We start from the raw sequence: 26,111 nt of genomic DNA, 5'->3' as shown, positions 1-26,111 counted from the left end.
GGCGCGCCCCAGAAACGCCGCGCATGATAGCGATACGGCCCGCTGCGGTCGCCGCTTCTCCTCTGAGGGCAACAGCCGAGCATACCTCCTCGAAATAGCCAATGGGACGGGGGCCAGGGCTTGTTGACTACTATAGAAGGAGAGGCCTCTGGCAGCGGGAGTGAAATAAGGCAGAACGAAATGCTAGCGAGGCCATTCTCTCCTTCAAGGTCAGCGTGTTCCCGTGTAGGTTGCTCTCTCTCTCCTGCTCGCCTGCAGGAGGGAATGCTAGAGGGTGGAATATAAGTGAAGGATGTCGAAGCCCTTTTTTAACCCGAAGGCAGCGTCTTCTAAGCCCCCCCTCCCCTCCCCTTCCTAGTCCTTTAAAAGTTTTGAGTGTTGTTTGGTTTCCATGGTGGAAAAACAGCCTCGTTACCGTTTACGAGGTGGTAATTAGTTCAACGTTTTCTACTTTGCGTATCCCACCCTGCTTAACTCATTTTCCTGCAGTCCTGCTAGAAACTTCTCCTCATTTATTTCTCCCAGCCTCGTAAACAGACGTTTTAAAATTCATGCAGGAGAGAGGCTGAAATTTGGAGACGCACCAGAAGCGCGCCCCTTCCTCCCACTACCCGCCGCATAGCCGCACAGCAGTTTCAGAAGGGCAGGAGTGTGATCCGTCACGTTAAAAGCCCTTTTCCTGCTCGCGTCCTCGGCCCAGAGCTGTCCCGTCGCGGTTTTTGTGTCGAGTGAGATGTTACAGATTCGGCTCGGCCGAAGAGACAAAGGAAACGCGGGCCGGAGTTATTTCAGCATTGTTTCGGGCCGCTAGCGCGGTCGTCCGCTTCCGTGTGTCCCCCTCGGACCCTCTCCCCCGCCGGCGTTTTTTTTTTGGCTCCGCACCCCGGGGCCGACGCCCGATGGCCTGGCCGCCGCACTTCAGAAGGGGCCGGAGGTGCGCGCGCGTGTTCCTCTGTCGGGAAGCCGTGTCCCCGGTGAATAATTCAGACCCCCCCCCCCCCCCCCCCCCGCCGCTCTCGCGTGTCTCCCCCGCGGTGTCGGGTCTCCCGGGCCCCGCGTCCGCTCGGAAAGTGCCCGATCGATAATTCACCCGGCCGCGAGCCCTGTGGGAGAGAAGCGAGGACGAGCAAACGAACTGTCCTGAGAGAGGTCGACACGTATCGTTCGCGATGCCCTCGGCGGTTTCGTTCCCCGTCCTTCTTTCCTAAATCTTTTGCAGTACCTTGGCTTTCTAGAATGCAATCGAATGGCTCTGATGGTTTCGATGTAGATCCATACTTAATAGTATGTGTGTGAGTAAGGGATAGCGTGCGTGATTAGATTACTGAGTGACACGTGTTCCTTATCAGATGGTTCACCCATCGGGTGAGTTTCAGTCCTTAAGTGGTCTAGATAGTGTAGACGGCGATGTTGCATTTCTTTATCTTTTTGTCACGCGATAATTTTGTAAAAGTAATCTTTAAAAAGAGGCAGATTGACAGGGATTGCTTGTCTTCAAGCAGAGCTGCGTATTGACTGCTGCTGAACAGACTGGGTGGTAAAACGAGCCCTCTCTCGCTGTCCGGCTGCATCACGTTTCCTCCCTGCGGTGGGGCTCAGGGTTCGGAGAAACCGTCCGGTCGGCCATGAATTATTCATGAGCGTTAATAATATATGTAGCTGGCGGGGGGGTGGGGGGGGGGGGGGGGGCTGTATTGGGTTTTGTTGTCAGGTGTCAGAGAGAATACCCAGGGATGTACTGATCTGGGGAAAGCCTGTGCCAGCAGGCGATAAGAACACGTGTCCTCTGAGTCCTGCCCCTCCCTGCTTTGTCGCAGGATTTTGAGGGGTGGGGGATGGGGGCTCAGTGCCCTGCAAGGCCTCTTATCCTCCTTGTTTTTGGCAGAAATAAGGGTGCAGCCGTGTTTTTCCAGTGTGTGTGGTTGCTAACAGAAACGCATGCGCCGTTAACGCTAGACTGCTGACCACTAATGTTACTATCTCAAAAAAAAAAAAAGAAAGATTTCACAACTCAAATCGATGACACCAGGCAATGACTCAAGTGAGTAAAATGATAATGATTCTGTGGCTTTTTGGTTTGCATGCAAATAGTTTAGTAAGTCCTGAATCCTGTCCTGTGGAAGTAGGCTGACTCTGACTAGTGTCATGGGGCAAGCTGGTTCCTGTTTTGGGTAGGATCTGTTAGAAACGGTAGCTTTGGCTGAAAGTGGATGTTTGTGTGTTCCCTCTCCCTTGGTCTCCTTCCTGTTAGTCAGCTCGGGACATTGTGCATTGTAAACAGAGAATACCACAGTTTCACTGGCAGGCAAGCTGGCCACATGCATGCTCTGTCCACCCCTGCGTCCCGTTTTCCTGTTTTATGCCGCTCCTGTTCGCTCTTGATCACTGTAAAATAACGTCTTGGCGGTTGAACGGATATGTACCTTCATATCCGTCTCGCTAACCTAGTAGCTAGTTATTTTGTCTTCTTGGAGCTATTCAATCAAGCGTACTGGTAACTGAAGGACTGATGGAGGCTCTTGCTAAATAGTACCAAGTTACTTGACCGCTAAGGACATCTGACTTTGCACTGTTTTGCCAGTGATTACAGAGTAATTGCACTCACTGTTTCAGCCAGGCTCCGCCTGCTACACAATTCTGAAAAAATGCATCTTTGGGTGGGTGGAGTAGGTGTGTCCATCTCATTTGCGTAGGGTATTCCATATGTATATTATCTGTACAGCGTATGCTCGTGAAACATGGATCAAACCCGCAAAGCGTTGCAGATCAAACATAAACCAAAATTCTGCAATTACGTGGCCTATTTCTTGCCTCAGATGTTTTAATAAACACATTTTAGTGGGTCGTTTAGGTGGAGTATGGGAGAGTTTATGAACAGGTGGCCATGTTTCTCCAGTTTGAAAACCGAAACCGGTCTAGCCAATCAGGTGCCAGCAGTGTTTTATCGTATTAAAAAACAAATAGACAAATTTGTGGGGCAGCAACGATTTTCCAACTTGGACATCTTGATTGACATTACATGACGTAATAGTATGGGTACTGGGATATCATGATTGGGGCGGGGCCAGAGCGGAATGAAGAAGGTATTTTTCATATGTTAGAGGGCAACACCAGGATGTTTTCTACCAGTTATTTTCAGAAGTGCTGAAATTACAGAACGGATTAAAATGTTCAATTTAAGAAGTAGGCATACAAACACGTTTGCAGCTTTAAAGAAGTGAACCATGGTGTAATTACGTTTTAAGGACATACTGTTCTGTCCTGTGTGGAATACGTAGGCACAGTAGGAACTTGGCATGGCCTCTAACATGCAGGGCTTCAAGAATTGACGCAGCAGCTTTTTTTTTTGCAATTCCAGTGTTGCAAACTGCACGTTTTGGCGTGGGCTGTTGAAAGCGCCCTCTTCCTGTTACCTTTGTAAACGGAGAGTAGGAAAGAGGTGAGGCCAGGGCTTTTTTTTTTTTTTTTTTTCCAGGAACCGAGCTCGTGTAAAAAAAAAAAAAAAAAAAAAAAAAAAAAAAAAAATCTGGTCACATCTGTAAATTTCAACCAGATGTGTTGCGAGGCTTTTTGTTTTTGTTTGGATGGAGCGGGCGCGCGAACCTCACTTTTTTTTGCCACGGTGGAATTTCGGGGGGCGCTCCTCGAAGCGCCGGGGTCGGAAAGTGAAATGACCGAGCGCGGATGCGGTGAACGGGGGGGAGGCGAGGGGAGGCGGCGGCGGCGGCGGCGGCGGCGGCGGCGGCGGCGGCGACGTGGTCGAAAGGGCCCGGCCCTGTCTGAAATGCCCGTTATGTTTCCATCTGCTTCGCCCCCCTCTCAACCAGGAAGAGGAGAGCCGTGGGGAATTCCAGCCGCCGCGGGCACGGAGGGGCTTTACCTGCGGGATGTTTACCCAGCCCTTTCATTGGCTGGCTATATTGCGAGCGACGGCGTTATCTGCGAAGCCGTAAACCGAAAGGTTGTTTAGTGGGTTTTGTCATTCACTGTTAACTCTGTTAATATCCTCTTGCTTATTCCCTCCTGGCTTTCATATATTTTGTTTGGTCTGGGTATCGTGTCTTTTTTGGAGTTGCTTAGCGGCTGTGTTTGTAACCGTGGCCCCTCCTGAGCTGTGGGGATATGCTGTTGGAAGCGCTGCTGGGCAAGGCCGCTGTGGACTCGACAAACTGGCTTACGTGCTTTGCGATGATCTACATGCAAAAAAAGCCAAAGGTTAGACAGTCGTTGGAAGTCGTTCATCACCGCCTCTGTTATTCACAGTTCACCTAGTTTCCCCGCGGCCTCGAACGCGCGCGGCCCCCGATCCCCAGCCTCCTCGTTCCTCCAGCGCGTCCCGCCGCTCACAGCTGAGCCTCTGTTCTCGCCCGCGGTCCGGGGGGGGCGACGGGGCCGACCCCGGGCCCAGCTTACAGACCGCTAACGCCGCCGCCGCCGCCACCGCGGCGCAGCGCTTTTCCGAGAACTCCTGCGGGGCCGCGGGACTCAGAAACCGCGTCCTTCGTCTCCCTCTGTCGCCCGGGCTCTGATGCGAAACGCAGCCGCGGTTTGAGACGCCTTTCGCATCGCTCCGCCCGGCTGGAAAAAAAAAATATCTGTGAACCGTTCCATCCCTAGTGATAAAAAAAAAAGCCCCGAGGCGGTCTAAAGAGGGGGTGTTTTGCGTCATCAGCCTGCTAGCCTCCGCGCCGCGCTGCGATTGGTCCGCAGTCGGGGTCCGCGCTCTGGGTGCCGCGGCAGCGGCGAGACGCAAACATTCGAGAGGGCAGCCAGCTCTGCGGTCTGTGAATAATTCACGTTTGTGCTCTGGGCCTGGGGGGGGGGTGGGGGGATGGGGGGGGGGAGAGTTTTGTTTACAGGGCGGGAGAGAGGCTACCTGGAGGGAGGGGGAACGCCCGCACACACACCCGTTTGAAACCGTCAGGCACCAGTGTGCAGAACGCGCCGCACCAGGAGTCACACACCGACAGACCGTAGTTCGGTACATCCTCTCACGTTAAATTTAGCCGCAGCGCTTCCGGAGTCTTACGAGAGCGGCAACGTGTGAGGAAGTGTGAGAACATCTGCCCTCCCTCCCTCCCTCCCGTTTCTAGCGCTACTGTTACGTTGGGTGTGTCTGAGCGCGGTGCACGTCGGCTCTGCTCTCCGGGCTTCTCAGCCCCCCGGTCGTTTAATTTGCAGTCACCTACGAGGAGGGAGGCATGTGTGCGGAGCGTGAGGTCGTGCCCGCGTGCGTGTTCGACCCAACGCTGGCAGGCATGCCTAGAATTTCACCGGAACACGCGGGGAGGGGGGACGCCAGATAGCGTTTCGCTGCCGAACTGCGTAAGCCGCCCGAGCAGAAGAACCTTGTTTGTTATTACAACAGTGTGAGAAAATTTGAGAGAAGTCTTTTTGGTCCCCGGGGTCCTGGAGGGAGAACGTTGCGGTACTACTGCTTCAGCTGTCTGCAGTGCACCGAGGAGTCAGGCGCACACGCTGTTCTCTCTCTCGCGTCAGAAGAACAGGGAACATTTTCCCGAGATGTTTCCTGTGTCAGATCCGAACGTCAGCTCCTCCTTCTGACTTTGGGTTGATTTTTGTATTTTTTTAACATTTTTTTTAAAGCTTCTTCATTCTGCTGCCTCGAACGAAGGCCTGTTTTATTGATACATTTCAAAAGAAATTCTCTCTCTTTTGACTTGTCTTAAGCCTAAAGGTTGTATGCATCCTTAGGCTTTCTGCTCTTGCAGCAAAGTTTCTGTTAGTCTGAAGCAGCCCAGGGTGGAGCTTACATTGCCGGTGTCCAAACTTTTTAGAAAAAGTGATTGCCAAATTCTGCCTGGCCCATCATAACATGAGAATTGAATTTCTTAGAAGCAATGTTTGCAGAGAATCGCAGAAGAAGCCGTTAACATTTAGTGTCTCGCAAAGAGGCGAGGCCTAGATATTCCCAACCTCAAAAGAATGCCTGTACGTCTTATAATCTAGAATTGTTGTGCTCACCGAGTCATTTGAGTCATGTTGCTGGCATTTAAGGTTTTCCCATGTTGAAATATTAGAACTTTTTTCTCCATAGCTGATTATAAACAGTGGCCTTGACACTTGGTCCTGTGGTCTTCAGTGCTTCTGGTCTGCCGGGTGATTTTGCTGCGTGGTTATTTTCCAGTTATTCATGCGGTCGGTGTGAAGTGTCCCAACTTCACCGCTAGAGCTGTGCAGAAGTTTGTGGCTGTGTCTGTCGACTCTGTTTCACGCAGTTTGTTGGTTGTAAAATGTCCCCCGTATTTTTTATAGCAGTCAGTGTCAATCCAGACGTTTAAGACGCCGGTTATTTTGTCCCAGACTACCTGTGACATGCCAAATCCTGTATTCGGCTACAACTACGGCTACTATTCGACTATTAAATCATTAGGTTATTTTGTCGGTGAGTGTATTCAGTTTTAGATCTAGAAAATATCTTATTGGCTGAGTTTTCTTTCTCATCATTTCTGTGGGATGAGTTTGGTGGTTCTCCATCGATTGGGTTCATCGGAAAGGCTTCCTGACTGTACCATTCAGTGTTTTCGAAATGGAAGTGCAGCATGAATTTCTGCAGTTTCCTCCATTACATGCCGTGGCACTCCAGCTCTTACTGAGCCGCTGTTTACCGTCTCTTGTTTGGCTACAGCGGCCTACGCCGTGATGGAAATAAAGCAGTACTTCAGAATGCGTTTTGCACAGCTGTGTTTAGCGTGAATGGCTTTGGTACTGTATTTAAGGCTATAGTCCAACCTTTTTTTGGAAATGAGCTTTTTGCCATAGTTAAGGCAATAAGCAAAACTAGTAGACTCTCTAATCTCTACGGGCTGCATGCTAACTATGCTACCACTGTGAATGGCTGCAGATGGAAGTAATTTAGCTCTGCTGAGTTAAGTGAAGGAAATACAAGCGTGAGTTAGGGGTTGCTAGGCATGCGTGTCCCGGACTGTAAACATGCATTCTCACTGCCTCTCCCCCTGCAGCTAGTAATTCTGCTTACCTGGCAGCCCCAAAACTCAGGCTTCAAGCAGCACTGCACAGCTGCTAATCACTGTGCTCGGTAGATCAAGTACATGTTTATTTGTCAGTTATAGATCTGAACTTAGCTGCCTCTAAAATAACGGAGATCTCATCTTTCTGTTTTTATTTTTACTTGTCATAAAGACGCAACATGCAAGTGTAAAAAAAACTCAGCTTTCGGTGATGTTGGGAGGTGTGTTTCTGTCTCTAATTAGCAAAGCTAACGTCACTGCAAACTGCAGCCATTCATAGTGGTAGCTCAGTTAGCATACGGCCTGTAGATATGGTCTAATATTTTTGTACTGGATGCACTGGGATGAAATTGATATTGCCGTTATCATCTAACTATATATAAGATAGCGATAAGCAATTTTTTCCAAAATGTTGTACTGTACCTTTAAGGATAATTGTTGAACTTTACCAGCCCCTCTCCCTGTTTAATGCCCTTTCCTTCTGATATTTTCAGCAATCTTCCTAACACGTCAGCACGTTGAAACTAGTGCTTTGTTCGGTGCGAGTCTCTTCCAACGCGTGGCTCGGAGCCAGAACTCTGTCTTTGTGCAAAGTGCAGCGTAACAGATGTGGCCCTGCTGACTTCTCCCTATCATTGCGGCATTGCGAGAATTCCCAAGAACAGCGTCAACGAGTCCATTTGGTTTTGCGTCGGGATTCTTTCCTCTAGTTGCCGTTGTCCTACAGTCATCACCCTGTTATTCGGTGCGGTGAGCGATGCCTTATGACGACGTAGCACGCGAGTTTAAATGAATCGAAGCCGTGTCACTGGAATTAAGTGTCCAGCCCCGTACAAGGGCATCAGTCAAGCGCATTATTAATAATGAAAGCGGTATTAAATATTGACTAGGCCCCACTCGCCCTACTGATCAAAGGAAGAAGTTGGGTGCCGTGCAAGAGTTTGATGGCGGTATTGTTTCTGTTTCAAGTTGAATAGTGGCAAGTAGTTTTCAGTTCTGACAAAGCAGGCATCATCATCTGCACTTCCTAATGAAGAGGCCATTTCCTCCAAAGAGGAGGGCGGGAGTTAGAGATGGGCAAAGTCAGTCCAAGTTGTGCTGTGCTGTGATTTTAGGGGGAAGTGAGCCGTGGTACTTTACAGTGGTACTTTTGTTTGTTTTTGCATGGTCAGTAATTCATCTGAAGACTATAAAAGTCTTTGGGGACTAGGCTACATGTAGTTTTTTGTCCGGAGTCAGATGCCTGTTCTCTGCGCACAGTCCAGACCGGGCTCGCTGAAGGCAGCTAGCTCTGCCTACGGGGCTCGCGGGTCGCCTCTCCTCCCCCGGCCCGAACGACGCACACCGGCTCCGCCCGCTGCCAGCTTTCAGCGCCGAATAGCTGGGTGCGCTCCCCGCAACCGCCACCCTGGCACAGCTAGGAGGCCAGGGGGTTCTTCTGCCGTTATTTTTAGCGAGCCGCGGGCCGGGACCTGAATAATGATCGCTGTTTCGGCGGCGGCGGCGGCGGCTTTCACACTGGGCTAAGCGTCCGGGCTGGCGCTGGTCCAGAGTCCAGAGGAGCCGTCCCGCTGGGGAGGGGGGTAAAAGGCACGCTTTTCCACGCCGCTTTTATACCCTCGCTTAAGCACGGCGGGTGGTCTCTGTCCCTCAGCTAAAACAAACCACCTTCAGTATTTTTCCACTGGAATTTGATAAAAATAGAAAATTGCGTTCATTCGGATATGGGCTATGTATATTTTTGGTTCATATTTACAGATCTGTAAATGATTCATATTTATAAATGTAGGCCTATATGTTAATTGAGTCACTACAAAATCATTTCCCCCCCATTTAAGAGAGAATTTTAAAGGACTGGTGTCAAGTAAACTGAAATGTTGGAGAACTGGCAGACTTAACGTGCTGCTGATGAAGTCCGTTTCTCTGTTTATGCCAGTTCCCTTTTCACGACTTAAAACTCTCTCCTTTGCCAGAAAAGCGCTGCACGGCGTTGGGTTTTCAGTTAAGCAGTCGCTTGAAAGCTTAGACAAGGGGCCGCACGTCCCGGAAGGGTTTTGAAGGAGGCACTGTCGAATGTACTCGTGGTTCCAGAAAAGTCTTTGAAGACGGTACATTTTTTTCCATGCCAAGGTTTTTCCGTGTTCCACGGTGTGCCTCTTAAAATCTTTTGAAACTGCAGAAAGAGCAACACGCAGGCAAGCCCTCAGATCCACATGGCTTTCTGAAGTCCACCACTGGTTATCCTAGCCTGTACCTGTACACAATATTTTATCATCAGACTATTAACTGTTACTTCTTCTAACATTGCTAAAAAGGTACTTCTACTGTTATGCAAGTTACAGTTTGTCTGGTTAGGCTATGTCTCATGTTCAGGTCTATTTAGCAGAACTTTCAAGTGACATGGAGAATCTGTATTTAGTTTTGTAATGGTGTGGAGGGCTTCCCCCCTGCCCCCTGATCTGGGAATTTCACAAGCCCCTGTTTAGTGAGAAACCTGATATGTTTATTCTTTTTTCGCACTTTGCTTGCATAAGTAGACCCAAATCTCTTGGGTTTTTTTTCCTTGTGGCTCGTAAAGATTTCCCCTCGATGGACTGCAGATGGAGAACAGGCCCGGTGTTATGTAGCACGTTAGCCGGCCTCCATGGTGATGTGTACCATCGGTATGTCAGAAGGGGCGTCCAATCCAACCTAGAGCTTCACTCCAGACTCCAAGAGCTATTTTTCTATGCTGTCCAATCCCCAAGAGAACAAATTATTTTTTTAAAAACTACTTACACCTGTAGTGTGTCCTCATAAAATAGCCATTAAAGCTGTTCCTCTGTTTCTCTGTCACTGAAGGACGGCCCTGCGGGGCTGGGAGACATTCTGTTTTCCATTGACTTGGATCCTCCCACAGGTGTTGGGATACTCACTGAAAACTGGCTCGTGTCCCAGTGTCAGATGCAGTGTTTCGGCTTTTATTAGCCTACATAGAAGGAACAATGAACTTAGACATGGAACGATAGCACTAACACTAACGTATAGCAAACTGAGAGGAATTTCGCCCTTGCCCACTTTGCCCAGAAGAGGTAGGTAGTTAGCTACATCCTTAGCTTCCTCATTGTCACCTTCACCAGCCTGTTTCTTTTTTGAGAAAGATTTTAACAAACTCATCTGAAAGTTTAGTCAAATATGGTTTGTCTCAACCAAATATAATTTCCAGGTATACAATTTCGGCTAAACTGGCTAGACTAAAGTGGCATTTAGCAAGGTATCTTACGTGAGCTAAATGATATTCATCTATGTTAAAACATTGAGCTGACTAAGTTACTAAAATGGCTTAAGCTTCAGAAGTAAATTACACTAAGATTTAATAAGCTAGTTTTTCTGCCTTCTCCACATCTTTATCCAATAGCGATCGTCGAAAGGCGATCACCCCACAAACCCAAACGCACCCGCCTCCGGAAAATATGCGTTTGTTTCAAGACACAGGCGGAATTGGGCGTGGCATTCATTCTGTCCGTCAAGCGCAGCGACAGTGCACACGTTTATGCCCGGGATATGTCTAGCCAATAAGCAGGAATCCCTAGAAAGCTTGCACCCACGGGTAAGCCACGTAACTACTGCTGCCAAGATAAGAAGTCGGACAACAATGCACGCCACGATTCCAGCGGCGGTGAAAATTCTGGAAGGACAATGACGAATGTTGTGGAAACACTGCAGGTGGCAGGCTGGATCTCCCACGGAAGGGCGGTTCTGAGAACCGACACACCCGATACCCTCTGGCGCTTGCCAGTCGGAGGCTTGTTAGGTAATGGGGCGCTCGGAGGCGGTGCTATTACAGTGTGCAAGCTGGCACTTATTAACTTGTGCCTTGATGCCTCTGGTGCCCGGCACAAGGCTAACAGAATTACATTACATTACATTACAGGCATTTGGCAGACGCTCTTATCCGGAGCGACGTACAACGAAGTGTATAACAATTGCAAAGCTTTTGTCCGATTATGAATCTGGGTGGGTTTGGGAAGGCCTAAAGCACACTGGACTTGAAGTGGAATCCAAGGCAAAAGCCCAAAACATAAGGAACAATTGGGTCGGCGCCTGTCTTGTGTCTTAAAACCGTCACGTCGATGCAAGGGGCCAGGTCTGTCAGCACACCATAACCACCTTGGGTTGACTTCTAAACCGTGTGAGCCGTAATTTACGCGAAGCTAAATAAAGGCGATCTGAAGTTGCCGAGTGACGTCGCCTAGCATCTGTGCACGGGCCGTCGCCAGCACATTATCCGCGGGTACAGTAATACCTGCCGAGAAGTTCACAGTTCAGACGCTTTGGATTTTGGCTGTGCGGAGTTAACCACAGTTAGGTTTCGCTTAAAATTCACAGCTGTGCCTTACCCAGCAACCTACCCGGGACCCAAACACCGGTCTGTTTATGGTTTCCGTCATTATTGTGCTTGACAGTAGCCTTCATGCTATGAACTTATTTTCATAACCGTAGCCTTTTAACTGGAAACCTCCATTGATTTACTGACTGTATATCGGTCCTTTGTGGAGGTGGGGAACCTGAGATGCCATTTCATATGGTACACGCTGTAAATCGGTCAAACTTGCCCGTTTGATATTTGAAACTAGTTTATAATTACAGGCCCTGTAACTGTCTTGCTTATACTGCTGCCAGTGCTGCCGTACATTAGTGGGTATGGTAACTCTATCTACTCCATGTAAATGATACGTAACTCTGACCCTCTGCTGCTCGGTAGCCACTTTTTGGCTTCTTGACACCAGAATAACATGAACACTGTGCAACTGAGCAGCCTTGTACCGTTGCACGTAGCGGATGAAGCACTGTGAACCCCAGGCACATTGGTGAACATAGTCAGAGTTCCTTTCCTTTAACCATTGCCCAGGAAACATATTTATTTATTTATTTATTTTGAGAAAAAATTGTTTTATTTGTCAACAGAATTGTGTCACATTGGCCAAAGTTCTGTGTTGGCATGGCAACGCCAACTTATTTGAATCCCAGGACTGCAATCACTGTGACCTGACACTTGGCCGCAGCCAGGCCAATCAAATTGAAGAGAGCACGTGTCTGTCTAGTGAAATATGTTCGTAGTGCCCTCTTATAGTCTTTAGAATTGTTGAACAACGCAACAGTAAAATCCTGTAACATAACATTCATTAATTTTATATAAGCCTTTTGTTTGTTCCATTCTTGAATACAGTTCTGTGATGAATTCCATTTTTCGAAAGAATATGTTGGAAATAGGACCGCGGTTTAAAAAAACGGTGAACATGCTTGCACAGTGTGTTTGGTTAACCCTGCTTCGCAGTGGACACGTTTAATGAGTGTCGCGTGGCAACCAATGTCGGCTTTGTCAGGCTGCAATGATGTTGTCTGAACATCCATGTAATTAGTCCGCAGTTTGTGCTTACACACTGTGGGTCAGTCGCATGTGGGCCACGGGGTCCTAAGCCTGTGGCCTCTTCAGGTGGACTCGAGTTCCACGGTGTGTCTTCGATACACCGTTAACGGCCCTGTTGGTTCTCATGAACACGTCGGGTGTGATAGCATTTTCTTATTTAATCTTTATGTAAACCGGAAAGCCCCATTGCCCGATTCCATGGTATTTAATGCACGACACTCTTTCAGTGTACTTTCCATCTAGAGTGGTGATTTTCAGTTCATCAAATGAGTGAGAATGACACCTAGGAAACACCAGACTTCAGTTTTGCCTGCATTGAGAACCAGCTGCAGACCGAAAAGTGCGGACTGAATAGAATTAAAAGCATTCTGAAGAGATCAGGATCATATCTGTCATTGAGAATTGATAGAAGGCCTTCAGAGATATCTTAAAATCACCATAGACCATATCTTAAAAACAAACCAAGTTTTCTGAGAATGTTTTAGTATGCAGTAAAGGAATATTACTATTTCTCATCATGTCAGTCTTACAGTTTATACTCTTATTCAGAAAAACTTTCTGTTAGGGTTAGGGTTGCATAATTACGCTGCTAGAAAAATGGTTCTCGGTTGGTAAGCCTGCTCTCTAATCTAATCTGGACTGAATCGCACTGCACTGGTGTAATAATACGAGAAAGGGTGAAAACACCGCGTTCAGTACGTTTCAAACTCCAGGGATCGGCAGAACAGTTGCTGCGGTTAATTATGTAAGCGTGCTATGTTTAAAAGCGGCACACTGCTGAACGCTATGCGCTGCGACAGACCTGTTTCCCCCCCCCTCCCCCTCCCCACGGTTCACAGAAAGCTCTCCGGTGAAAGGGCCTAGCGCGCTTCAATGCTGGAACTGGCGACTCACAGGGCCACAAAGCGCTACGCTAACAGCCAGCCAGCCAGCCTGCCAGCCAGCCAGCCAGCCAGCCATAGTGCTAGCGCACGCCGCGGGCTGCTTCTGGAAAGCCGGGCCCGTGCCAGGGGGCCTTTAATGCAGACGCTGGAATTCGGCCCTGAATGGCTCGCCCGCCCGCCCGCCCCTCGCTGCGGTTCGCCACCCGCCGCTTGGCAGAGACAAACACGGGGGTCACGTGGGCGCATCCGCGTCCGAGCCCAGAGCGCTCTTATCACCTCAGCCTTTCTATCAGGCAGTTCATCGTCATATGTATAGCACTTTTTGTATGTGCGAGCAGGCAGCGACCGCGCGGTTGACCGTGTAGCTTTCTTTAATCGTACTCTCTGTTCCCTTGCGGTCGTCGGTGAGAGCGAGAGGAGCCCGGCCTTACCCGTGCGTGCAGCGCGCCCTCGCACGAAAACAGAGCGTGGAAACCTTGATATTTCGGGTGCCACAGGAAGAGAAACAGCTGCGGTGCGAGCAGACGTGTCGCCGGGTTTGCGCAACGAGAAGGCGCAGGTGCTGCAGGCGCTGCAGGCGCGCGAACAGGCCCCGGTCCTCGCGTTTTTCTCGGGGCCCGTCTCCTGCTTCGAGCCGAGCGGTGCGCCGCAGGACGCGAGCGTCGCCGCTTTCCCCGGCGGTGTAGCCGCCGTTACCGTGGCAACCTGACATGCTGAAACCCGATCGAATGAAACTCGACGAAGCGCTGCTCGGGCTGCTTCTGCAACTGGCCCGGATAAGTCCCTCGCCCGTTTCCCTACGCGGTTTACGGGAACCAATGCCGCTGCTGTAATATGCGTGCTCCTGTGCGCTCCGTCTAAAAACGCTCTTGGGTTTTTGTGGGTTTAGGGAAGTTAGAGAGGCCTTGTGTTCTGCTGGTGGGGAAGTGATAGAGACCGTAAGTGGAATCCACTTACACGAAACGAAAGCCCCCACCTGCTCTGTCTGTTGCTGAAGCTTTCGGGGGGGGGGGGGGGGGCTCCGGGGGCGCAGTGGAAACTCGCGATACGTAGCCTAGCGTGTGTTTAAGCGTGTGTTTAGCGTGCGCTTCTCGCCCAGGTTAAGGGCGGCTGCACGTGTTCCGTCTGCTCAGCTGCTTCCTCTCAGGCAGGCAGGCGCTACGCGAGAAAACCGCCGTAGGCCCCCCCCCCCGGCCCCCCCGCCCCCCGGCTCTCTGGCTGCTAAGGTACAGAGAGTTCGTTTGTGGCGCACACCAGCTGAGAGGGGCGGGGCGGGGTGGGGGGGAAGGGGGGTTGAGAACTCTCTTTTGGTTTGTTTTAGTAATTCCCCTTCCCCCAACAGGCTTGTTTCCTGCTCGCTCGTATTTGTTTTCTCGGTTGCTGTTGTCAGCGAGCTGAGCGAGCGGGGAGGGGTCATCGGGTTTTTGCAGCTCCGGCGAGTTTTCTCAGGACGGCCAAAGCCCCTGCGAGGCCTCAGGAAGGCCCCGAGCGTAGCGGCCAGAGTTCAGCTCCTCCGTCACGGCCGTTTCTCTGGAGACGAGGCCGCGGAGGCCCTGCTTCAGTTCCCTGCTTCAGTTCCCGCTTCAGGGACAGCTGCATGCGTCCGTCCCCCAGGGAGCCGCGACCTCGTAGGGTTCCCATAAAGCCAGCAAACGGCTAACAAATGCTAACTATATGATTCAGGCAGAAATGGCGCCCGTTCCTTTTTCCTTCGGGCACTGTCAGAAAGGGCGAGGACCCCAGCGCCTGCTGCGGGGCGGTCCCGAAAGCCGCGAAGCGCCCGTTGCCCCGCGGACGTCGCCCCGCTCTTCCGACGACGTGACCGCGCTCAGGCCCCGGGGCCGTTCGGACGGAACGTTCCGGATTCCGGGCCGGTGGCGCAGCTGTGCAGAGGAAAGGGGGGGGGAAGCGGCTTCCTGTTATCCACGTCTGCGCGCCCGCACGTGTGCGGTTTCTCGCGTTGGGCCTTGAACGCCCGTCGGCCCTGCCCTTGGCGCGGGACGCTCTAAAGCAGGCGCTCAGATAAAGTGCAAGGCCACTGTCCGCCTCAGATTTGTGCGCTTCACAGAGTAACGCCGATCCTGGATGTTTAGCCTCGACGGGACGGCGAGGAAACATCGATTTCCTGCACGTTAATGGCTAGACACCCCTTTTGCTCCCACTGGAGAATTTTTGTTTTAAAAAAAAATGGTTTAACGTTCTTTTTTTTTCTTTTTGGGCCCTTCTCATCGTTTTTTTGCTAAGCTTAGCCGTTAGCTGTTTTCGCTGCGGTGTCCTGCTCCCTTTATCAGGAAACGGTCCGTTTTCCAGCGTCTGACTCGCTCCCCGCCACAGAATGACGTGCGTTTAGTGTCTGCTTTACATTTTTTATGAGGTTACGTAAGCCAGATGTCCTGCGGCGTTTTTTCTCGACATGGAAATTCAGGAGTTTTTGCTGTGAAATCGTTCTCTTCCCGTGTAGGCAAGTTTTGACTTTTTGCGTAACCGTCCTTGGTTCCAAAGGTATGCCACGCATGTTTTTCTTCAACATACACATATGTGATTTTGGCACGTATGGATTAAAAGCTGTTAAAAAGCAGCATTGTCTTCCTTCTCAACCTGGTTGTAGGATTCATGACAAAGGAAAGACTGGCCTGGATGAATTTAATTTTTAGTTTTGAGGCATCCTGTGAGAAGTTGATGATACTCTCACAGTTTTAATGCGTTGCAGGAAACCCTCGTGTAACTAAGTGGCAGTACTCCAGAGGGGTTTGTAAATGGGATGGGAAAAAAATGGAGGAAATGTGCTTCTGAAAACCCAGCTTCCTGTCCCATGGAATACACCAGAGATGCATTTTTTGGGGGTGGGGGGTGGGGGGGGGGTGGATACTCGGTCACCGCCGGCCTTGTATTCATAAGGCTCCCCTCAGTTTATGAGAAAGTCCTCCTCTGCGTCTTCACTCCAGTAATCAAAGCCCTTCTATGGTGCTGCTTCTGACCCCCCCCCCCCCCCCCACAGTGACCCGTCTGTTTGCACGCCATCTCCCTGTCAAACGGAGGCTCCTCTCTCTCTCTCTATCTCGGCCCGGCTGCTCTCTCGCCGCCGCCCCTCGCGCGTAACCGTCGCCGTCGCCGGGAGAGAAAACGCCCCCCCCCCCCCCCCCCCCCCCCCCCCCCCCCCCCCCCCCCGCCCCGTCTCGTCCGGAGACGGCCGGAAGCGAGCGGCCGGGGCGGCTCCGGTCCGAGGACCGGTCGGCACGCCAAAACCTTCGCGCGCTTCCGAAGCGCCGCCGGGAATAACCCTTCAGCGCCCGGCGGGAGATAGGCGGGACGCTTTTAGGGGGAGCTATAAATACCCGCGGCGGCTTTTTTGGAATCCGCGCGCCGGGCTTTTCTGGGCTTTGTGACGCCCCTGAATGCGGGGGAGGGTGGGGGAGGGTGGAGTCGGGGGGGGGGGGCCTTCGGGAGCGAGGTTTTAAGCTCCCGTTGTTGCGTGGACCGCGGCGGCCGCCGTTCCTGTTGCGTTTCCTCGCGGCTTTCCAAGCCCACACTCGGAGTTTGGATTTCGGTCAAACCCATAAGCGCTGCGTGAGAGTCCCTTTTGTGTTGGGGCTTGCAGGGGGTCACTTCCCGCCTCTGTGTAATCGGGGTATAATTACGGGAGGAGGCCAAGCGCTTCTCGCTAGGGAAGTTCTCCCTGACGCGTGTAATTTGGCCGTCCAACCGATGATGTCATCGAAGCGTAATGGGCAGCTGCTAAGCTATGTTTGCTTTCTGTTTCACGCGTTCCCCTAGCAACCTTTACGAAGAGCGCCCGTCCAGGTGGCCCGCTTACCTGGCGGCGCGGCGCGCGGGAAGGGGATAGCGGACGCTAGCGACACCTTCCTGTTATTCCCCACCTTTCCAGGAAAGGCCCCCCCTCTTCGAGCGCGAAACGCGCGGGTGTGTCGCTCCAGGGCCTGAAAGACGAGTCCGAGACTTAAGCCGGGGGCGGACTTGTTTACCGTAGGTTACCTGGACGCTCCCGTGAGCGCGGGCTTTTCTTCCTCCGAGCAGATGCTGCAGTCTCGGCTCCGCGGGCCTTAGGGCTGCTTCCTGCTCCATTGCGACTCGTTAAAAAGCATTATGGGAGATTTAAGGGCGGGGCGGGTGCCGGAATGAGCCAGAAGCTCGGGGACTTGTTTGAACGTTTGCCGTGTTAATATTTACGCTCCTGATCCTTTTCCCCGCTGCGGGCAGGTCGCGGGTGATTTTAACGCAGAGCAGCTGTCCTCTCTCTGCCAGCCGTAAGTAATGTCTTGTTTAGTAACAGGAACCCCAGGCTGACAGCTCTCTCTCTCTCTCTCTCTCTCTCTCTCTCTCTTTTTTTCCCCCTCCTCCTCGCAGAGCGCCAGAGATAATTTTGGGGTTGCCGTTTTGTGAAGCCATAGACATGTGGTCGCTGGGCTGCGTGATCGCCGAGCTGTTCCTGGGCTGGCCGCTGTACCCCGGAGCGCTGGAGTACGATCAGGTAACCGTCTCCTCTCGACGTGCCAAACGGACGAAAGCAGAGCCCTTGCCCTCATGCGCTTAATATTGAATGCTTCTCGGTAATTGATTACTCATGCCTGCCTTCTGAGGAAGTGACCTAGCGGATGACCAGTCATCCCGAGGCTAGGGTTCTAGTTTTTTTGTTTTTTTAATTTTTATGTCCTATTCCTTTTTCTTTTTTTTTTTTTAAATAAAGTTTTTTTTTATTCCCCGTTATTTCTTCACTGTATGGAAAGTCTGGCTGTAATTATTGGTTTTGTCCTCCCGGAGGGCTCATGCCATTGCTCACATCCTCAGAAAGGCTGTCTGCTGCCCGGCACTTCCTGTCACTCAGCAGTTCAGCAGCTGAGACGCGCAGCTGCTGGGCTGGAGGGCTGCGCAGCCAAAGCAGCCGGTGCAGGCAGACTGCGGGCGCCAGAGGGGAGAGAGTACCCTGCTGGCTGAGCAGCGCTGCGGCCCACTGCACACCTGGTTACGCACCGCGGTTCATATCACTGCGCTGAGACCCCGCGCCTGAGCTGTATGAGCCACCCAGCAGCACCTCTCCTTTTGTCCCCAGTTCACTTAAACCCACCCCCCCCCCCTCCACGCTTTCCAGATCTGTCCAGGCTTCCTCATGCCCTCTTCCACGGAACACTCTTGTTCCAAAACAATCTGCAACAATGGCATCCAAGAACAGTCCAGCGTAACCAAAATTTATGAGCTATTCAGCGGCAACAGTATCCAGGGTGGCCAGGCCACAAACACCCCCCCCCCCCCCCTCCCCATTTCTCCAATGAGTTGGGGCTGGTCAGCTGGTCACGTGCCCCCTCCTGAGGGCATGGGCATGGCAGAGGCTCTGCAAAGATGGAGGGCAGGGTGGGGGTGTGATGGACGGGCCCCCCCCGGCGCTGATGAACTCGGCCGGTTCCACAGGGCCTCCGAATCGTCGCTCTGAGAGAGACGGGTCTCGCGGTGTAGCTGCCCCAGAGCCGTATTGATCCCCAGAGCTCTCCGGTGGACAGCGGAGCGTTTTTACGGCCTGCCGTTTCTCATCCTCCTCAGCTGAGGAGATAACTGGTCACCCCTCAAATTGATTTAGCGAACGCCCTGAGAGAAATGAACCCGCGTTGGGCCGGGAGGACAGAGCGCACGGCCTTGCTGTATCAACGGCGGGGGGAGGAGGGGGCAGCGGAGCAGGAGCGCAGCATGGAAAGAGCCGCCCCGCCCCGGCGTCAAGCCCCACGTCCCTCCGGCGGCAAGAGAGGCGCTAGCGTACGCGGCGTTCTGACAGGAAGATGTGCGACGTTAGCCTCGCGTTAGCCTCCCGTTAGCCTCGCGTTAGCCTCGCGTTAGCTTCTCGTTAGCCTCACCTTAGCCTCACCTTAGCCTCACGTTAGCCTCATGTTAGCTTCCCGTTAGCCTCCCTTGCCGCATGGTTCGTGGGCTGGGCTCCCTCCTCTGAATGGGGCGCGAGAGGCGTCTCAGGGGTTTGGCAAGGGGGTTCCCTCCGAGTACCCTGCAAACCGCCCGTCAGGCACCTTTCCCCAGGGTTCATCTCATTAGCGGTGAACATGCATAACGTGCGGCAGCATTAGCGCCCGAGTGATACTTCTAAAAGAAAACTTTTCATCCCACCACATCCCACGACTATTTACAGAACTGGCGTGCTGAAGCCTCTAAGAGGGAAGGGTATAACAAAAACAAAATTATGCAAACAAACTGTGACGAAACAAGACAGAAAAATAGCAGCTTGATATTGGAGATTGGGACAGTCTAAACAAGCGGTCTAAACAAACCGAGCACAGATTTATATCCCCCAAACAAAATATGGAAGTCAGGGTCGTTTGAAACACAAGCTGAACAAATGATGCAAAATACATAAAGAGGGTCTGGTTTTGTGTACATCATGATTAAGAAAAAAGGGAGGATGAAGAAAAAAATGAAAAAAATGGTCGGAAGCAGTTAGGAGAGATGGGGAGATAATGCGCGCGAGTGATACAGATGGCCACAGTATGCAGCGGGGGGAGGAGACAAGCAGCCTGAGCATCTCCACATCCATCTGAAGCATCGGTGAGAACGGGCCGAGAACCTCTTTACATCTCCGGCAGAAACGCGATAAAGCCCCTGAAACTACCGCGCAGAGGACAGGAAACGGGGGATCGCGACGAGACTTTAACGCAGAGACGTCGCGACGGAACCGCTTCTCGGCGGTAATGGCCGATGCTGGGAGAAGACGTCTGGAGCCCGCGGTAGCCTGGAAGATCTCCCAAGGCCGACAAGCGGGAGACGGTTCAGCTCGTTCGATGCCGCTGCCGCTTGTTACACTTGGACGTGCGACGTGCGTCCGTTTACTTTCACGACTCGCTTGCCTGCCGGCACGCGGCTCTGGTACGCCGGCGTTTCGGCGTCCTCTGCTCTCGTAGCCGAATGCGTCGCTGACTGCGTCTCGATTTGATGGTCGCGTGTTTGACGTCGCCTGTTTTTGATTCGACCGGAGCCCTGTCCGTTTAAAGCCGCCGTAAGGGCGGTACGGGAGGGGGGGGGCGGAGTTCTGGGTGGTGTGGGGCGGGGCGTCGCCCTTGGGGCTCGGCCACACTTTCAGTCAGTCAGTCAGTCAGTCAGTCAGGCGGGGGGGTGACCGGCGCTTTGCTGACTGGCCAGTCCTGGACCCTGCGCTGTCCAGTGAGGCAGAATGTATTTATAACTGAAAGCCAGGGTCATCCCCCCTGCCTCGCCTCTGCCAGAGAGAGAGGGGGACAGAGAGAGAGAGACAGAGAGAGAGAAAGAGACAGAAAGAGGGGGAGAGAGAGTGAGACAGACAGAGAGGAGAGAGAGAGAGAGACCGAGCGACAGAGAAAGAAAGAGACAGAGAGAATGAGGCAGACAGAGAAAGAGACAGAGAGAGGGGGGAGAGTGTGACAGACAGAGAGTAGAGAGAGAGAGAGAATGACTGAACGACAGAGAGAGAAAGAGACAGAGAGAATGAGGCAGACAGAGAAAGAGACACACTTTCTGCACACAGAAACACCCTGCACACCTCATCCTGGTGCACACATGCACGCACTCGCACACGCACACACCCCTCACTTCGCAGGCATTCCAGACGCCCTCGCCGCCCGTCTGAAACGGCACGTTGCAGTAACCTGTCAGCCCTGCCCCCCCCCCCCCCCGGGGCGCCAGCGCGTTTACCGCACCCCGCCCCCCTGCAGCCGTTGCCCTGAGAAACGGGGCGTTTCCCCCCCTCTCGCGCGGCTGCAGGCCGCTTCTTGCGCCCGACGCCTCCCAGGGACACGCCCCGGTCCGGGAAGCCGGCGTTTTTTTTCCCGACGCCGGCGCCCCTAGTGGCGGGAGAGCGGCGGCGCGGGGCCGGCGGCAGCGGAGGAGAGAGAGCCCATGAGCAAAATGCCAGGGAGCGGCGAGAAAGGTCACGCAGCCGGGAGGCCCCTGACGGATGGGCGGGTGTGAGTTTCACCCGGTTATTTTTACACGGAAACGGGAGGGCCCCTTTTCTCAGAGGGACGAGGGTTTCAAACACGGGTTCGAGGACCCCCCACCCCCCACCCCCGCCATGCGTGTTTTTTGCAGAAGGCGGCGCCGCGGTGCGTGCCGGGGCGCAGAAAATTTCGTTGTTTCGGCCCGTTCCCGCCTCCGTGGCTGTGGTTCAGGGGAACTGGAAAAAAACTCCTCGTTCTCAAGGACGTTTTCGCGGCTCAGAGTACGTCAAGTCCTGGCCTCATATCCTCGGTCCTTTGGCTCTCTCTCTTAGAGCGTTATGGGCTGAATAAATCGTGTGGCCTTTCATTTATTTGCTGAGAGGCTGAGGCTGCGCTCAGGGTAAAGCAGGTGTTACTCTGGGTGCTGACTTTTAATGTGCTGCTTGGCTTGGATCCCGCAGGGTGAGCAGAGCCAGGCTTTTAGAGAGAATCACGCTTGTACACGCTCTCTAGAATCAATGGAGGGTGCTGGCCTCAAGAGAACAGGCCGACCAATCAGATTCAGGGAGCGACTAGCGGTGGAGAGAAAAGTCCAACCACGAGGTGTTTAAAGCTATGAATTGTGGGAAAGGTGCGGACGGTAAAGGCGTGAAACGCGTGACGGGGAGGACAGAGCACGCTTGTCTCTCGGTTTGAGAAGCGCTCCTCGAGCGGCTCGGTGCTCAGCGCTCACCGTGCTAGGCTCGCCGCGAGCGCGGCCGGCCCTCACTGGGGCCCTTGTTCCTTTTCCCTTCCGAGCGACCGTAAATCAGAGGAGCCCGGGGGATCCTCCCGCGTCCGCCCCCCCCCCCCCCCCCTTTCATTCGCTGGCCCGCCCGCCCGCCCGTCCATCCCACGTCCGCACAGCGAGGCGGGAAGCCTCTTTCCGGTCGGGGGCCCCCGCGCCCTGGTACGAGTTTGGAGTAGAGCGTGGGGGTAGGGGGTGGGGTGGGGTGGGGGGGGGTGTCCGCGGCGCGAGAGCTTCCCGGCTCGATAGAGCGCGGCATTCTGGGGGGAGATGGCCGGGAGTCTCGGAATGCCGACGCGCTTACCTCACCCTTCCCAACGCGGGAGAGCGGCTTAGCGGAGCCCTTCCGTCCGACACGCCGGCGTCAGAGGGGGTCGGGGTGACGGGGCCACGGCCTTGGCCAACAAATCACCGCCCGCCGTCTTCGAGCCGCGAACGCGGAGCCCTGTTCACCGGGGTTTGGCCCATTACCTATGTCCAACCTGGGAGCAGAAACAGGAGAGAAGTACCTTCTGAAAGATTAACAACAATAGGCAGTAAGAACACACTGTCCCAAGCAGCTCCTGCCCTTTCAGTATTAATTTTTGTATCCCAAAATTTGGCTGTTTCACTCCTTAACCTTTCAGAACTGTTATTTATTTAGTCTTGTGCATGAATGAGTTTGATTTTAGTCAACGTGTTGTTGATTAGTTAACAACTGACCTCATGTAGGGTGGTTGTTGAGCCATTGCGTTCATGCCTCTCAAGCAACTTTTTCTACATTTGCAACATTGTACTGGATGATTTCAGGTAGTTTCCATACAAAATCTACAAAACTTTTGAACCTTTCTCTCTTGTTGTTTCATTATTTTTCAGCCGAATAACTCTACGTGTTCTACGAATGAGTGTAGAATGAATGCCCAACTGGCATTGGGGTTGGGTTTAAACTAGTTTTTGATGAGATTCAGTTATTTAACTATGTGTTATGTAAATGGTGCATGTTGATGATATTCCATGTACCGACATTCAGGTAGAGCAGCTATATGCAAATGGGGGTGGGGACGTGCTGTTTTAAAGGCGGTGGTGAGTTCTGGTGTTCGTCTCGAATAACGACGAACGAATGAACACCTGGCCAAATCCCTTTCTCTCTCCCTCCTCCCTCAGATTCGCTACATCTCTCAGACGCAGGGGCTGCCGGGCGAGCAGGTCCTGAACGCGGGGACGAAGACGGCCCGCTTCTTCTGCCGGGAGTCGGACTCCCCGTACGCGGCCTGGAGGCTGAAGGCGAGCGCCCCCCTCCCCCCCCCCGTCCCGCCGTTCACACACACACACGCGCACGTGCACACACACGCACACGCCCAACCGTTCCGTCTTCCTTACGGGACACGCCTCTCTGACACACAGACGAGCGCACTCGCTCACCCCCACGCACGCACGCCCACACACACACACACACACACCTGGCGAACCGCTCCCACGCGAAGCCGTTCCGGCTCCCGACCGGGGCGGAGCTGAAGAGCTGGAATTCCGGCGTCGCCGCTGGAGCAGACACCCGCCCCGCCCCTGAGCCCACGGCGAGCCAACATGGCGGGGAGTTTCCTGCAGGCGCTCGCCGCGGCTCAGCTCTGTTAGACGAGAAAGGGCAGTCCCGCTGAACCCGTAGCTTTAATACTAACTCACACAGGGCTTGGGTAATTTGGGTTGGCTCCAGCCCCATACAGCCCACAGCATTTTCACACATTAGACTGAAGCTTTGAACTGACGGTAACCCACAGAACCAGCCCTTGTTTTTCTTTTTTTTTTTTTTTTGTTTGTTTTGTTTTTTTCTTTCCCTCCCAGTCAAACCTTTCATTTTCTCTGCAGACAACGGAGGAGCACGAGGCGGAGACAGGGATGAAGTCAAAGGAAGCCAGGAAGTACATCTTCAGCTGTTTGGATGATATAGCGCATGTAAGTGTCTCCAGAGCAGCGGAGCCCTAGGTTTGAACCCAGACTCTGAATTTGCACTGCCACTGAGTTCAGCTGTCCGCTGTCTGAATATATACGTTAAGCTACACATGCTATGCTAGAAAATATTTTCCATGCGAACGATGCGACTAAACCAGGAAACGGACTGTCTACGGCTATATCAGTCATGTAGAAACGGGGTCGCGTATTAATTTGAGCCGTGACTTTTCGCCGTCCTTCACATTTGATCGTTCGTCGCGGACGGGTCGCGCGAACGCAGCAGGAGGACGACGCGTTAAAAACCCGGCCGTCTGCGTCCGCAGGTGAACATGGTGATGAATATGGAAGGAAGTGACTCGATGGCGGAGAAGGCGGACCGCGGAGAGTTTGTGGGCCTGCTGAAGAAGATGTTGCTGATCGACGCGGAGCAGAGGATCGTCCCGGCCGAGGTCCTGGGCCACCCCTTTGTCAACATGCAGCACCTCCTGGACTTCCCCCACAGCAACCAGTACGTCCCCCTGCACCCCCCCCCCCTCCCCCCCAGGGACCATGGCGACCGCTAACGCTGTGACGCAATACGTTACCGCCAAGTTTATCCGCTGGGGCGATCTTTCCGTGGCTCATGCTTGCGCTGAAGCTACTGTGTAGCTATTAAGAAAAATGAGCTGAGCTAGTTTAGCACTGCTTGCTGCAGTGCACTTGTTATGCAGCGATCGTACATGAAAACGAGCCTTTGGCTAAAGGGTGGTGTGGTGTTAAGAAAGGCATTTACTCTAATGATGTACATGATTCCTGAAAACCTTACAAAGGAAATACATTTGTTGACAGTTTTAATGTCCAAAATTGTATGTTGGATGTCAGACTTAAACGCACCGCTTCTTCATTCCTGAATTGTTGCATGATACTGACTGTTTATTGGAAATGTTTGTATTTAAGCAAATGTGAATGCAGATCAACTAGCGCTAGGAATTGGTAGCAGATTGCTGTTAAAAACGTGCTGGCCTTGTGCCCTGAATTCAGACCTCACATAGCATGCTGCTAAACTGCATTTAAAGGTCATAGCATAGCCGTGGTTTTAGCATAGCAGCTGTCTGTGGGACCGTTCCATCCCTCTCATTGGACCCCCTTCGCCTTCTGTCTCGGCAGCGTCAAATCCTGCTTCCACATCATGGACCTGTGCAGGTTACGGCCCAGCGCCTACGACGTCCTCAACCGCAACAAGGCGCCGTTCATGAGGCCCGTCGCCCCCGGCAACCCGGGCAACCTCCCCGTGGCCTTCAACAAGATGGGCGCCGTTCACACTCAAGTAAGGGGACGACCGGCCAGCCACCAACGCGCTTTTCGCTCGACCCCGCGGCCCAGGTGGCCGTTCGTCCCTGCGTGGCGTGTGCCTTCTCCAAGGAGACAGCCCTCCAGAGCGGAGTTACTCACGCGTTAGTCAGTTAGGCCCCGCCTTTTGACAGCAGGGACGGACGGCCATTTGCTGAGAACGGGCCAGAGAACAAGAAGTGTGGAAGATGGCTTCTGACTCTGCTGTCTTTACCAACACCTGTATCCAGTCATTTCCTGTGCGATTGATACCGATTGAAGATTAAAGGCCTCAGAGCACTGCGGTGGCAGAGGCTCCATGTCGGTTCTGCCTGTCATACAGCTGTCAGTCACAGCAGATACATGTTTGAAAGTTGAGGTTCCCGCGTTAGCTAATTAACTATCGACATTTGTGTGTATGAATTCAAATGAATTCAAATGAAGCCTGTTAATTAAATACAGTTTTCTGTATGTTTGCTTGTATGCACCAGTAGTGACTGCTATCGTTTCGATCGGTTGCGCCAACATTTCTTCCTGTTCCGTTATTGCAAAACGAGACATGAAAATTCTACGGCGGTGGCGAAATAGTCTCCTCACAAAGCCGGCCTGTTCACGTTGAGAAGCGGAGGACGTTTCATCATCCTCAGCTGGGAATTCTCCTGGTTTTGAAACCCGGGAAGAACGAGTGTTTTCAGGTTGCCATGGCTGTTGTGATTCCAGAGACGTGGAAGGGGAGGGCCCCCTCATGACTCAAAGTGTGCGGTCACGTGCAGGTTGCCCGTGGACACCGCCAATCGGTTCGTTTTTCGCACAGGGAGCGGCGACCTTTGATCCGAGCACACGCGCTTCGCTCTTTGATCATCGCTCTGTTGGCCTCAG

General features: G+C 52.7%; 1 protein-coding gene across 1 annotated transcript in view; it reads left to right on the top strand.

Annotated features, from left to right (window-relative positions):
• LOC118226741 (homeodomain-interacting protein kinase 3-like) overlaps positions 1-26,111 on the top strand; it is a 50,058-nt gene that overhangs the window by 16,861 nt on the left and 7,086 nt on the right. Inside the window, 5 exon segments of the mRNA XM_035416578.1 lie at positions 17,652-17,775; positions 23,142-23,261; positions 23,841-23,927; positions 24,248-24,432; positions 25,071-25,230. Coding sequence (XP_035272469.1) covers positions 17,652-17,775; positions 23,142-23,261; positions 23,841-23,927; positions 24,248-24,432; positions 25,071-25,230 — 676 coding nt within the window.

The sequence above is a fragment of the Anguilla anguilla genome, chromosome 5, assembly GCF_013347855.1.
Source record: "Anguilla anguilla isolate fAngAng1 chromosome 5, fAngAng1.pri, whole genome shotgun sequence".
Classification (NCBI taxonomy): Eukaryota; Metazoa; Chordata; class Actinopteri; order Anguilliformes; family Anguillidae; genus Anguilla; species Anguilla anguilla.
The sequence above is the reverse complement of the archived record's forward strand: the minus strand, read 5'-3'. Positions and strand labels throughout refer to the sequence as shown.